This window comes from Carettochelys insculpta, chromosome 1 (genome assembly GCF_033958435.1).
Source record: "Carettochelys insculpta isolate YL-2023 chromosome 1, ASM3395843v1, whole genome shotgun sequence".
NCBI lineage: Eukaryota > Metazoa > Chordata > Testudines > Carettochelyidae > Carettochelys > Carettochelys insculpta.
In genome coordinates this window covers 311,776,524-311,792,021 of record NC_134137.1, presented here as the reverse complement: position 1 = coordinate 311,792,021, position 15,498 = coordinate 311,776,524, and the positions used below count along the sequence as shown (strand labels likewise).

General features: G+C 43.0%; 1 protein-coding gene across 1 annotated transcript in view; it reads left to right on the top strand.

Moving 5' to 3' along the window:
- Window positions 1–15,498, top strand: part of FRS2 (fibroblast growth factor receptor substrate 2) — a 97,767-nt gene that overhangs the window by 49,922 nt on the left and 32,347 nt on the right. The window contains exons 2-3 of the mRNA XM_075013046.1: window positions 12,372–12,472; window positions 15,108–15,199. Of these exons, the coding sequence (XP_074869147.1) occupies window positions 15,134–15,199 (66 nt within the window). The 5' untranslated portion in view covers window positions 12,372–12,472; window positions 15,108–15,133. The remainder of the gene's footprint in view (window positions 1–12,371; window positions 12,473–15,107; window positions 15,200–15,498) is intronic.

The following is a 15,498-nucleotide window of genomic DNA, read 5'->3' as shown; positions in this document are numbered from 1 at the left end:
AAATCTATCATAGCTTCAGATTCCAAAGTCTTGGAAAGAAAATGCAAATAAACTTCCCAGAGAGCTACTGAAGATATGACTGGGGAGTCTCCCAGAGATACTTTAGTGGCTGATACAACAGTGTCCTCGCTTTTTTGGACTTGTATTCCTTTCCTTCAACTGAATAGGATACATATCTGCTCTCGTCTGGACAGCCTTCTCCTGTTACCCTGGATCCTGCAGCCATTGCTTAAAAAAAACCTTCAGAAACATGGCTTTGAGCAAACAGGTTTGAAGAACCAATTGCAGCACTCACAAAACTCAAGCATCTAAGTTTATTGCCCAGACCAATCTTTATTTGGGGGTGGCAGGAGGGAGAGAAAAGAAAATAGTCTAATTTGCCAAATATTAGAACATCTTTCTTAGGAAAAATTTGGCTCAACTCCTGAGCTAGTTGGTCTTCTATGTATGCCTGGCACCATTTTGCTTCAGTTCTAGCCAGTAATTGCAACAAAACAGTATATAAAGTTCTTGGTCTAGATCCAGTATTAGGTATCTCAATGAATTCATTCTTAACATTATTTAACAGTGCTTAATATTGAGTCTGGAGGAGCTGGTCATCTGTACAGATACCAGACCTGGTGTAAGGGGAATGTAGCTGGATTCCTAATTGATTTAGGAAATTAATATAGGCCAAAGGTGAGACATGAAGTATAATCTGTCATCTTCTGTGGACCATCAGGCTTATCCCTGTTTTTTTCAAACTTTTTGATTCTTCAGGGAAAAAAATGTGTACATACCCACTAAGGCTGAGGATCTTCAACCCTGCTGAGAAAAGTATTCTTGCTTCTATCCTGAGAAGAAGCCTGCCTGCATGTATGCTTGTTGCTCTCTCCCCCACACCCATGGTTCTACACAAAGAAGGAAAGCTGGCATCTGAAGATGCACTTAGAACCAAAAAAATGCAGGCTTAAAGCCTTTTCATGAACCCATTTACAACCATGTGAATTTGGAAAGCCAAGAGTGAGATGCACCACATGAGGTGCGCACTCAGGCGGTGGCTGTGGTCTGTGAAAAGAAGTTAAAAGGTCTATTCCAGGAGGCTACAACCTGCATCTCCAGAGTCATGTGGCTCTGTAAAGACTTCTGTGGCTTCCAATGCTACAATTGCAGTGTCTTTTTTTTTTTTTTTTTTAAAAAAAAAAAAAAAAAAATCTCCTGATTACTTTCGATAAACTGTGAACATCTAAAAGCCCAACAATAAACAACTCTAAATAGCAAACAATATGTGATAATGAAATGTTGAATAACTCTCTCTGTAATATGTACAGTGCATTGTGGGTTATATTGTATCTGTGTTTGTGATTGTTGCTAATAAAGTCTTGATTTTGAACAGCAAAAGAGCTTGTGGTATTCCTGCTGCAAAGGGCAATGTGCATTTGAAGAAAGAAAGCTGAAATTAAATGAGAAGTAAAATTGGCATAATTTAAAGTGGGTTTGGAATGGCTTCAAAAAAGAGGAAAATCCAACATGAAATTAGAATTTTGAACTGAATGGACCCAATCCTTCACATTTTATATCGAGTTTGGCTGGACTCCCTGGATGTCTTTTATTTGCAATGAGAAATTCACCACCAACAAAAAATGTAACCTTGAGAGGCATTTTCTCAAAAAACACAGTACTTTTGCCAGACGGTATCCAGCTGCAGATTCCAGAAAAAAACCCATGGAGGGAGCTGCTACGCAAAGCAGAGCAAATTAACAAAACATTCGCTAAATGGGTGAAATCACCAAATAGCAGACTGGTGGCTTGTTTTGTGGCAACTCAAGAGTTTGTGAAATGAGGAAAACCATTCATGGATGGCTAATAAGTAAAAGTGTTTTGTCAATGTATTGGAGCAGCAATATAGTGATTTCAAAAACAAAATTGTGTGGAATCTAGCGTCTTCCAAAGAAAGAGAGAGAACATTTGGGACTGCAAGTCAGGAAGATAGTGGTACAAACATATATAGGTAAAGTGGTGAGGAAATAGAATGTGTAAAAAGTTTGTGAATGTCCTGCAGTAAACATATATCACATTACAAATCATTGTGTGAGCTGTTCTTAAAATAGGGGTTACAAAAATATGATTTGATGTAATTTACTAAGGACTGTCTCATATTCATGTGCATTGTAGCTCTTAAATTAAGGTGTTTTTAAACCAAATTTAAAAAAAAGTCTCTTCTTGCTATTTTAGTTTTCGACCCCTGGTCTATACTCTCCCCAGCCCCCTGCAGCCACTGAGAATAAAAATGGTAACACAAATTGTGAAGGAGCAGATTACAGTGATAAGTGCCTCATTAACCCTTGTGGCTTGGTTCTTAGACTTGATTTAGGTGTCACTGGTCTCTTGTCTCAGACCATATCCTTGCTTCACCTGCTCTGTCCATCCACTACTGCAAAGGAGACCCATCTTGAACCAGTATCCAATATTGCCTGATCTGTCAGCTGGAAAATGGATAGAATGAGCACCTGTAACTGTTTCCTAAGAAGCTGATAAACATTCTCCTAGAGAGACAAGACAAATGAATAATACCTTTTATTGGATAAAGTTGGTGGGGGAAAAAAAGACAAGCTTTCAAGCTACCCTGATTTTCTTCAGGTCACAATCTGGGGTGCAGTCAGTCAGGGGTTTTCACTGCCTGCCTGATGATGATGAAAGCCTTAGAATGTCACTTTCAGTTTTCTTGCTGGCTAGAAACACCCAAGCATGCATGCATGCATGCATGCATGCATTTGTATCTGTGTTAAGGAGCTCTGGTACCAGTGTCCTGCTTGTTTCACCACTGCCACAGTCTGGCTTCATCTGGCAAGATTACCTGAAGAATAGCTCTGAGTAGCTCAAAGTTTCTCTGACCAACAAAAATTGGTCCAGTAAAAGATACTGCCTCACCTATGTTTGTCTCTAATCCCCTGGAACCAATGTGGCTATAACACTACAGAAAAACTTTTTGTGAGCATCTTAGAGGAAATTCATAAATGTCTGTGAATCATGTGATGTTTTTTGGGATACATCTCAGGGGAAAGTCAAAACAGCATGACCATGGGTGTCATTGTTAATACTTAGTTTTAGAGCAATGGTCCCCAAACTTTTCATAATTGCCCTCGAACCTCACCCCCAATCCAGGGCTGGAAGCAGAGCCGCAACTCTGTGGGCAGTGGGAGGTGGGGATAGGGCAAGGGGAGCCAGGAGCAGATCTGCAGGATTGGGAACTGTGGGACTAGGGCTGGGAAGGGAGCCACAGCCGGGGGGATGGCTTTAGCAAAGCTAGGAGGTAGGGAGGGGTTGGGTAGCCCTATTGTCCTGCCCCCCACCTCACTGAGCCTCCCTCAGATGTTCCTCTGTGCCTCTTGGGGGGTGGGGGGTGAGGTCCTCAAATTGGGAATCTCTGTTATAGAAAGCCAAGCCAGTTTCTGTTGGTTCTTTGCTCTGTAAGAAATGCATGGGAATCTCTCATTATTGCCGTATAAGATTCCTAAGGACCAGTGGTCTTATCAGTCTTCTGGCAATATGCAATCTCTTAGCACAATCTTGATTATATCTCCTTAAACTTCTAATAAACTGTGTTTCAGTCTCACGAGTGGGCATGTGCCTTTTTCTTCTCACTGAAAGTATCTTGCTTGTTTCACCACTTTCTCATCTTGCATAGTTTTTGTTTTTTGGTAGGCTCTTGATGAAACCTGACTTCTCTCAAATTTGGTAGTTCTGTGAATTAACTCCATCCCTAAGGTCATCACAATCTTCCTTATATAATAGGAAGTTTTATGTTGCCCTTCTGGTTGAATCCAGACATCTCAAGGAAGTAAAAAATGCATGTGAAAAATTCAGAGATCTCTTCCTTTTTGTTTTTATGCACTCTGTGAAAAGAGCAGTGACTTTTTTGAGGGTGGAAAGTTTAAAAGGAAATTCTTAAGACTACTTACAGGACTTTTCACACACTTTTTCATAAAAGATGGAGTTAACATACTGCAGCTTTTGGTAGAAGGACGTTAAGGATTACCTAATGTGGCAAAGTCCCTAGTCAGCCCCTGTGGGTCCCTGCGCTTCCTGGTGGTTTCCTCTGTTGTGCCTCAGAGACTCACGGAGACCCCTTGCCTGCCTAGGCCTTTCCAGAGATGGCCTAGGTGCCTTGGTGCCTTCCCCTCCCGATACTCCCCGGCATGGTACCTCTGGGCCCTGGCTGCTGTAGTTGCCCCTAGATGGGCCAAAATCTCTCCCTTGAGCCTGGAATAGGTGTTGGCATACTCAGCATGCAAGTTATAGTAGGCCCTCTGGGCATCCCCGCAGAGAAAAGGCGCCAGGATACTGGCCCATTGCTCCTCTGGCCAGGCTTCTCGCTGTGCCATTCTCTCAAACGCGAGGAGGTAGGCCTCTACATCATCTCTGGGAGCCATCTTGGGGAGGCAGCCTGTATACCTGCCTTCTTGTAGGATTCTGTAACCCCCAGGCTGCAGTCTGTCACACTAAGTACAGTGGACCACGATGTAATGGACTTCGGAAATACGGGACACTGTCCACCAGCTCCCCACCCCACCAAATAAATGCTAGTGGCTCTGGTGAGTTGCTGGCAGCGGACCCACTGCAGCTGAAGGAGCTGCTGCCATAGTTGGGGCCGCCAGGGCTGGAGGAGGGAACCTTAGTTTCCACGGGAGTGCCCAGCCTTGGGTGGGCTATGATCAGCTTGTGGCAGGTGAGCCCTGAGGCTCTGCTCTATAAACTGCACAAAGAGCCCACTGGTGAGCTCTCTCCCACAAGCCAGCTGCTTTCTTCCCAGGTATCAGACAGAGCACTCCCTAGTGCGCCTTGCAAGGTGCTCCAGTCCTGCAGATTTGGATTCAACAGACTTTTGGCATTAACGTACACCCTTCCTCGCCATTAGCTCTTTAAATGAGGGTTTACTCTATTCTGATCTGTAATTTCCTTTTCAGTGCTACAAGAGTAAATGTAATCGCCCTTCCTGAGGGAGGATTTACTTCTTCCTGCTGTGAAGGTTCCTGACATGAAGGGGACTGAAAGGGAAAAATTTATCTTCTCCATGAATTTTTTGTGACCCACTCAGAAGGCTCATGTCCATTAATATCCAATCTTGTCTCCCCCATACCCCAGCAAAAACAAACAAACAAATAAATAAAGGAATTTGAAAGAGGAAAGGGTGTTCTCCCAGGAACATAAGAATCATCATATTGGGTACGACTTAAAAGCACATATAGCCCAGTATCTTTTCTTCCAACAGTGGCCGATGCCAAGTACTCCTTAGGGAACAAATAGAACAGGTGATCAAGCGATCCAACCTGTTTTCCATTCCCTAAATTTTTTTTGTCAAGGCTGTGCTGCAAATATTTTTGTTGGCTAGCACTTAGAAACTTTTAGATAACTTCCAAAGTTGGAATAAATATTTTCTAGAATGATCACTAGCTCTGCCTGAGGTGTGCCAAAGCCCAGGCTCAGGGAGGAGAATTGGGCTAGGTCTTTGCTACTGCAGAAGATAGGCCGCTCAGGGTTGGTCTTCCGGGGTGTTGTTTCGCACATGTACAAAACGGCACTTTCTGGGGGTCAAAGTTGACTCTGGAACTCCTTGCAAGCAGTGGAAATTAAGGAAGGTTGGTGGGAGAAATTCTCCTGTTGACCTTCTTCCATATAGGCAGACATTGAAGTCAACTATCAATACACAATTTTAGCTATGCTAATTGTGTGGCTAAAATCAAGCTCTTGGTGGTTGACTAATGTGTCTACTGTAGGTATAGCCTTGGTGTGCTTCTCCTTACCATAGAGATGTGGACTACCCTACTGTGAAAATGATATGACATGGAGGGTTCTAGAAAGAAGACTCACAGGTAAAACAGAATTTTTCGTTTCCAGTGAAGGGACTTGCAATACTGTGTACTGATTTAGGATCTGAACAGAGTGCAGACTCAAACTTGTTTTTTCTTGTTCCTAGAATTTAGAAAAAAATCAGTAATTTTTTTGTTTTTTTTTTCCCCCAACATAATTCAGTGCTGGTGTTACCTCTTATTTTTGACCAAGAGTGTCCCTACCAATACACAAAACAGGCAGCTGCATGGAGCATCATGAAATTTGAGGCAACAGATAGGATTTCCAGAAAGTGTTTTGATAAGGTCCCTCACCAAAGGCTCTTATGTAAATTTAGTTGTCATGGGATAAGAGGGAAGATCCTTTCATGGATTGAGAACTGGTTAAAAGGCAGGAAACAGAAGGTAGGAATAAATGGTAAATTTTCAGAATGGAGAGGGGTAAATAGTGGCCTTCCCCAAGGGTCAGTGCTGGGACCAGTCCTATTCAACTTATTCATAAATGATCTGGAGAAAAGGGGTGAACTGTGAGGTGGCAAAGTTTTGCAGGTGATACTAAACTGCTCAAGATCGTTATGACCAAAGCAGACTGTGAAAAACTTTAGAGATCTCACAAAACTGAGTGATTGGGCAATAAATGGCAAATGAAGTTTAATCTGGATAAATTATGAAGTAATGCAAATTGGAAAGAATAACCCCAACTATACATACAGTATGATGGGAGCTAATTTAATTACAACTCATCAGGAAAGAGATCTTGGAGTCATCGTGGATAGTTCTCCTAAAATATCCACGCAGTGTGCAGCGGCAGTCAAAAAAAGCAAAGCAGTTGTTAGGCGTCATTAAAAAGGGATAAAGAATAAGACAGAGAACATTTTATTGCTGTTATATACAGTAGTATTCCCGCATCTTGAACAGATGTGGTCTCATTTCAAAAAAAGATATTTTGGCATTAGGAAAGGTTCAGAAAAGAACAACTAAACTGATTAGGGGTTTGGAATGAGTCCCATGTGAAGAGAGATGAAAATGATTAGGAGTTTTCAGCGTAGAGAAGAGGAGACTAAGGGGGGATATGATAGAGGTATATAAAATTGAGTGGTGTGGAGAAAGTGAACAAGAAAAAAATTATTTACTTATTCCCATAATATCAGAACTAGGGGACACCAAATGTAATTTAATGGGCAGCAGGTTTAAAACAAATAACTGGAAGTTTTTCTTCACACAGCATACAGTCAGCCTGTGGAACTCCTTGCCAGAGGAGGCTGTGAAGGCTAGGACTATAACAGGGTTTAAAAAGAGCTAGATAAATTCATGGAGCTTAGGTCCATTAATGGCTATTAGCCAGGATGGGTAAGGAATGGTGGCCTCTGTCTTAAGCTGGAGATGGATGTCAGGAGAGAGAGTGGTTGATTATTACCTGGCCAGTCACTGCCTCTGGGGTACCTGGCATTGGCCACTGTCAGGAGACAGGATACTGGGCTGGATGGACCTTAGGTCTGACCCAGTATGGCTGTTCTTATGTGTCTCATATCAGCTGCAGTAGTCCCAGTGCCCATGGGTTGTATGCTAGCCCCTAGCCAGGCACTCCTCCTTGCAGATTGCTCCCAGACCCCCCACTCACCAGTCAGCAGCAAGTGGCATGAGAATGGGTCAGAAGACTTAGGAAGAGTAGGGGGTGGCTACACAGTCAGCAGCTGGAGAGAAGCAACAATTTCCCCTTCAAAGTACTGCTTCTCTCTGACTGGTGGTGCCACCCTCTGTTCCTTTTGAGTCCTCCAGCTCTTGCTTGCACCAGTCACTGCCATCCACACCTCTCACTTGCTACCTTGAGGCTGTAGATGAGCCTCCCATCCTGCCCAGGGTTGCCAGCCATCTCAGTTGGATGCTATTTGCAGCAATGTTATCTGATCCTGAGAGCTGGCAATCCAACTCCTGCCTCTGACGAACCTCCTGCTCCCCACGTGGAGGATCTGTGTTGGTTCTGGTCTGCGTAGGGTACCAGCATTGGTAGCAATGACCATGTTTTTGGCAGAATGCTTATGTTAAATAATAGACAACAGTGTATTTTCACATGCTTGCCCTGGGTTTTCAAACGACTTACAGTTTTGAAAGCCAAGTTATGCTTTTACCAAGAGGAATCTGAAAGCAGAAAAATGTTTAGTTCTTTTGATGGTGCTGGAGAAGTATATTTAATTTAACCTGAAAAGTGAGCAAACCAGACGCTTAAAAATGCAATTAAATGGCATTAAACTCTATAGCTAAAAAGCAATTTTGTAAAGTGTGTTTGAAAATTATTTGAGGGACTGTTGAATTCCTCTTTAAGTAGAGGTAACTGTCCAATAGGCAGTAACTTGAATTCACTCCCTGGAGTGGACAACCTGGGAAGAATTCTATTTCGGTCCATTCAATCCACATTACAGACATAACATGTTTTTCCAGTTATTCAACTTTTGTCCTTCAACATCTCAAGAATTTATCCTGAAGCTTAAAATGCAACTAATTTACAGATTTTTGTTTAATGAGCTGGCCCCTAGAATTGAGTTTAAGTGAGGGAACAAACAGAAAAAGGACTTGTGAAACCGTTAATGTTTCTGGTATTTTAAGAATGCCTTCATAAAGTTCCAAATTGAATGTAGTCCTTCTCTTGTTTTCACAAAAGGCAGCTGTGAAAACCCAGTTAGGTATTTCTGAAGCCTTTGAACATGGTAGTACTCCTGTAGCTGAAAATTCTTCTTAATTGTAAAGTTCGGCAAGAGAGGATTTCAGTTCCCTGGCATTAGTTATATTATTAGTACTTGTACTGTAATGTAAATTATTTATCTAGTATCTTAAATGAACTGTTAAAATGGTGCACTTAGTGCAGAGTTTGTTAGCTTCATTCTCTTCACTCCTTTTTTGGCCACAAATTTTCAGTCCTAATGGCGTTCTTAATTTAAAAAACTAACAACCTCACATCATGCACAGCTTGAAGGTAAAGTTGAATGAATGCATCTTGGGAACAATGGAATCAGTTATGACTTTTAAAGCCCTATATGGATTGGGTCTATGGTATTTAAAGGACCATCCTTTCCTATATGAATCCACCTGGGGATTCAGGTCAGCTGGGGAGGCTCTGCTTGCTGTTCCCCAACTTAGGGAGAGAAGATGAACAATAACATGGAGCAGGACCTTCTCAACCATTGCTCCTAGGCTGTGGAATTCTCTTCCCAGGGATATTCACATGACGCCTACATTAACATTGTTTGGGCGCCAGGTTAAAGCCACCCTTTTTATTCACGCTTTTAGGGGTATTCTGTGTGTGTGATCCTTCTTTTTGAGATGTTTTAGTAGGTTTTATGGCCTTCTGGAGTTTTATATTTTTTTAAATCTTTCTGTACAGTAGATCCTCAAAATACGCAGCTTCAAGTTGCACATAACCTGCTTTAATGTGAGTTAAGCATAACTTGCAACTGCTCTGTGGCCCCTTCTTCCTGCAGTGATGCGACTGTCAAGCTGACAGCCACGCTGCTGGAGGAAGTCGGGAAACAGACCTGTGCTGGTAGGCTATTTGGTTTCCTGGTCCTGCAAGTGGCAGAGACCTGGGAACCAAGTGGCAACCTGGTTCCCAGCTGTCCTGCGCTGGCATAACCGGGAAACTGACCAGCCATGAGCTGGTCAACTTCACAGGTTCCGCAAGCAGCAGGGAGAGGGGAACCAGGCTGCCCCTTGTTCCTGGCTCCCCACCCTGAGAGCCAGGAAACTGACCTGCCCTGGTGGGCTGGTCAGTTTCCTGGCTCCTGCAAGCCCAGGAGGGCGGGGAACCAGGAGGCAGCCTGGTTCCCTCTCCCTCCCCGTCAACTCGCGTGGAAATTTGAGTTATGCTGGGGTTGCAAGAACGCAACCCCCACATAACTCAAGGGTTTACTGTTTGTTTATAGTTTTAAAAAAATTTTGTAAGCTGTCTTGAATATTTCAAATTGGTGGGGGGGAATATTTTAAGTGTACAAATAAACAATTTCATTGTTTACATGATTTGTCGTAGTTCTGCTTTTTGGAGCTAGATAAGGTAATAGTCAAATTAAATTGGTTTCGAACATTTTTTATCTTCTCTATCCTTTTAAAATTAAAATATGTATGATATGCAATGCTAGAATTAAACTTAGTTTTTATAATACAAGCACAACAATTCTGTGTTCTAATTTAGGGACACAGGGTTAAGTCCTTTCTTAAAAAAAGAGAAATATAAAGTAGAAGGCTAAATTTGTGTATGTACATATATGCTTACATGTATGCTGGCACTTTAATTTGAATATTGAAAAGTGGGTGAGGGCTTCCAGACTGTTCCATTTAGACAGGGTTCTATGAAAAACATGTGTGAGTTATTTAGAGCTGTATCATAATGCATGAATGCAAGGTGGTAGTTTAAAATGACTTTGGGATTGGAACGAGGAGCAGAGGTAATGAAGTACCTAGAGTCCAGTAAAGAAGATTGTGAGGAGAACATGAGTTTACAAATAAGTTACAGTGAAAGAATAGGCAAACTTCAGATTAGATGTTAGGTAGTTGTCTCTGAGAGAGCAAATTGACTGGAAAATGTAATGCAATTATATAAGTCATTTGTACATGCTCACCTGCTTCCATGCTTTGACATTGAGTATCATGTTGTAAAGGCAACGACGTAGCCACAAACGTGTTTGTGCCAAATAAATTCTTTTCTAGTGGTCCCAAAAAAACACATGCTTGGGTCCTGCAGTACTTGCTACTTCCTTTCTCTCATGTAGATGGGGCGTGGGCAGAAAACGGGCATAGTCCTCATTGCAGTGGTTCTCAAACTTTCCAGGCTGCTGTACTCCTTTTAGGACTCTGAAGCCTAAACCTGCTGCCTCAAGTTGAAGCATAGACCTTTTCAGGGTTCTTGTGGAATGGGCCCCCAGGCAATTGTCCTGTTTGCTACCCACTAATGTCAGCCATGCATTTGCCCCCCCCTTTCAAAAAGCGTCCCATGAGTCTCCTGTGGCTCACAATTCCCATGCTGAAAAACACTGATCTAGCTGAATTAACATACTTCAGAAGACTTCTGCATACCGCTGGTTGAGAGTCGCTGCTCCACTGCATCAGTACTAGCCGATTAATTACCCTGCAAGTAAGATGGGAGCAGAAGATTTGTTGTGACTGAGACCCTGTGGCCCTCCGGGAGTAGCACCATTGCACAAAAATTTTACTAATGGGGGCATTTTGTGCCACTGCGTATGTGTAGAATTTGTCCTCCTTTGGCCCCCCAGTTTCTTTGCTTCTCTCCAGAAAAATGATTTTCTGATGGGGGAAGCAAAGGGAAGCCACAAGAGTGGTCATGCAACTCTCCCTAGCAGTATGTTTCAGGTGCCCAGAGCAGCCAGCAAAGAGATACATCACTGTGGGATTGGAGAAGACCTGGTTGGTGACTCCTCCACTGTTCTGGGCCCAGCTACTAGTCCTAGCTGGGCTGTGGAGGACAGAACTTCAGGTTCTCCAGCTCCAGACTTCTCCCCCACCTGCAGGAAGTTCTGCAAACTCTCCCTAGCCCCTCCTGCACTAATTGCTTTCCAGCTGCGGTAGAAGGAATTTCTTTACAGGAAGCTGCTCCCCCACCAGCCCAACCTCTGTGCATCCGGACCCACCCATACCTAGATCCTCCTGGCAAGCTTCACACCCTCTGCCCCTGCATTCAGAAGTGCCCTCTGCTTAGGAGCCCCACTCCTCCTGCATCTGGACTGTCCCATTGTGTCACTGAGCCTCAACAGCTGCACCTAGATTACCATTCAACTGAGGCCCCCACCCACCAACTCCCCCTGCTGAGCTGTAACCACCTTCGCCTGGACCCCCTGCGGAGTCCCGTTGACCTTGCGCCTAGAACCCGCCAGCAAGCATCTGTGCATCCTGATTGCTCCACACACAACACCCTGAACTCACATCTGGATGCCCTCCACACTTGGATCTTGCTACCTGCACCTGGTTCATCTGCGTGACGGGGCAAGGCCTGTCTTTGTACTGTAACAAGTGTGCATGCGTGCGCACACGTGTGCAGTTTTTGCTCACCTTTGTGGAGCCAGTGTCATTTGCAGAATTTTAAAGTATCATGCACATAATTTTTAGTTTTTTGGTGCACGATGCACCCTCTAAGATTTGTATCGCACAAAGTTGTCTAGCCCCAGAGCAGTCTAGCCCTGTATACCAATCTCCAAAATACAGCACCCTGAGAACCTGACCAGTGCCAAACAAGAGAATTTGCTGGGCCATTGGAGATCAATATTATCTAGCACATTGCCAGCTCTTGCACTGCTTACTGGGTTCTTAGAAGACATTTAGAGATAAATTACTGCTAAATAACATGGGAACTTGGCCACACCCATGATAAGTGTTTGTCTGGCTAACTAAAATCGTGCCGTATTACAGATGTTGCTGGACAAGAGGGCTCTGGATTAGAGAGGTTCAACCTGTACATTGTTGACTATGTATAAACGCACATTGCTGAAGAAAAGCATGTATAATGGTTAAACTTTTCTTTCCCTCACTTAATATTTATAGTTCTGATGGTTGCTAATGTGAGAAGACATCATGCCATTTTGAAGCATGACAGAAGTCCTGATGCTGCAGCAGAGGCTAGGAATATTAATGGCCAAATCTAGGTAAGTGAATTGAACTGAGTCCTACCAGTTCTGAAACTTCCGTACTTTGCCTTTTAGCCTCAATTCCACACTGTCCCTGAAACAGCTTTACATGCTCTTTTACCTAAAACACTGGAGTAAAATAATTAACTCCTCTGACTGTAGGATTGTATTTCCTTTTGTACCTCTTTTTATTTCCTCTTCTAGGGAGCGGGGTAGTGCTGAAATTTATGTACAGTAAACCTTCAAAATACGCGGCTTCAAGTTGCGTGTGACTCACTTTTGAGTTAAGCACAACTTGAAGCTACTCTGCGGCTGTCAGCCTGCTAGTTGCCTGCAGTTGCAGGCAGCTAGGCAGGCTAAGACCCTCTTGTGGTTACCTTCCCCTAGCCGCGCAGCTATCAGCCCTGCAGCTGGTGGAAGGCAGGGAGAAGCAGTCAGGAAGCTTGACTAGCCATGGTGGGGTGGTTAGTTTCTTGGGTCCTGCAAGCAGCGGGGAGCTGGAAACCATGTGGCAGCCTGGTTCCCGGCACCCCACCCTAGCTTGCATGAAAACTTGAGTGACATGGAGGTTGCAGGAATGCAGTCCCCACGTAACTCGTGGTTTTACTGTACCTCATCTCTCTCTCATCATGCAACTTCCCCTGCTCTGTATATGTAGTTCACTTTTTGCAGTTTAGTTTTGTCGTCCTTTGAATTTGCTGAATCCCTTTTCTGCCGCTTACAGCTTTGATTAATGTAATTTTTATACAACAAGTGAGTGCATTAGTGCTGTTAGCTTGTCAGAAAGGTTGAAGGAAGCCGTAACACTGGGCATACATAGGCCCTTTCTATACATGCCACTTTCTCCAAAAGTGGCATGTTAAGAAACAGCCTATAATATGCTAATGAGGTGCAGATGCAAATTCCCCGCACCTCATTAGCATAAGGTCACAAGATTTGGATTCTGGAAGACACTTTTCCGGACTCCAAAACAACTTGTAGAAGTGCAGCCCCCGGGGGGGTCTTCCAGAAGGAAGTCGTCCTTCCGGAGGCCCCTTCTTCCCAAAAATTTTTGGGCCCAAGGGGCCTCGAAAAGGAGGACTTCCTTCTGGAAAAATCCCCCGGGGGCTGCGCTTCTGCATGTTGTTTTGGAGTCCGGAAGAGTGTCTTCCAGACTCCAAATCTTGTGACCTTATGCTAATGAGGTGCAGGGAATTTGCATCTGCACCTTATTAGCATATTTCGGGCCCCTTATTAGCATGCCACTTTCGGTGTAGAAACTGCCATAGCTACAGTCTTCCCATTTGAAGATTGACACCCTTCCCCCTTGTTACTGAAACAGCTCTGTTACATACCTGGAAGTGCCCTGTGGGCCACTGAGCAAGAACTTCTGTTGTAAATGTGTTTATTTGTGCTCACTTTATCTATGTTATGGCTACCTTTTCTTAATTGCTCTTTTCAAGAATACTTCATCAAAATAAATGAGCTGCATCAATAGACTGCAGGACCCTCTGGCCCCTCCAATCTCAGCATCCCTGGATGCAATTCTGTTTGTGTGTTTCCAAGAGCGCTCCCAATACTGGGATGATTTGGAGGCTGGAGAGGTCTCTGATGTAGCTCAGCCAGACCTGGTGTCTGCCTAAGTTAGGGCAGCTGCAGGGACTTGCAATGCTGCCTGCTGGGCCCATATCTTAATGCACACTCCCTATAACTTAAGTTTGTGTGCTTGTGCTGAGGAGATTCTCCCTGAGCCAGAACTGGAGTTTTAGAGCCTTTTAGTTTGGTGTAAAGAGTTGAGCTGTCACCAAGAAGTGTTTGCAAAAGAGGTCAAAGGAATTCAATTCACAGCGCAGATGAGTCTATTGGTTACGGCAAGTTTTACTTGTGGCAGGAATCTCACAACTTTCTATGGACTTTAAAGAAAAAGAAAATCAGATTGTTAAAAAATAAAATTTAAAAAACGTTATTTAATGTTTTAATATTTTTAGAATAGCTTGTGTCTCTGCTGCAAAATGTTAGACATCTGTCATCTCAAGGATGAATATTAATGTATTAGTTTCTGGTCACAAATATTTCACTAAGTTCAATTCTCTAGCTACAAATATTTCTTTTGTTTAATCAATTGTAAATACAAAATATGTTTTGGTAAAGGTATTTTTTCTCGGATGTTTAGCATATTTAAATTTGTCTAATTAAAGCAATTTTTAAATTATTTGTAAGTTGAATTTGTTTGTTTCCATCCCAATACACCTTGACTCAAATCATAAGTAAAATATTAATCTAGTAAATAAATTAATCACTAACTCTACTAATTTTTACATTGTGTTATGTTAGCAATCTGAAATGTTAAGCTATATATTTGCTTAAATAAATGTGAACAGATATAATGTATACTCCAGATTAGCAACAGGTACCAAATTTTGTATAAAGGCTATATTTAGCTGTTGGAAATGAATGGTGTTTTTATCATTACATCAACAAGTAAGAGTCATCTTTGTCAGGAAATTTTAAAAAGAACAAAAGCCAAACCCCAATGACCTAAAGTTTCCTCCTTGCTGATTTGAATCATAATTAAAATTGTTGATGTAAATCTCTTGGATTTAAATCAGTCCGTGTTAGGAATTATTGTGTTCACTTGCCTCAACTACATGACCACTTTCTTTTTTGGCTGTAGAGATTACATGGTCTTCTAAAGAAGTCATGGGTAGCTGTTGTAGCTGTCCAGATAAAGAGACTGTCCCAGACAACCATCGAAACAAGTTTAAGGTAAGCAGTAGTTTTGTTGAAAACTATTTTGACATTCCCTTGCAAATAGAATCCAGATACAATAATCCCTTGAAACGCGGTATTTCAAGTTGCACTTAACTTGCATTAATGTGTGGTAAGTGCAGCTTGAAATCCTGCTGCCCCCTGTGGGCCTGGTTCAAGCACCCCCCACCCTGGTTCATTTCTGCCCCCTACCCCGCACTGCTCCAGCTCAACCCTTCCAAAGGTCTGCGTGACCCCGGATCACCCCCATGCCTCTGCTCCCCTGCAGCCCTAAGCCACTGAGGCTTAACCCCTCC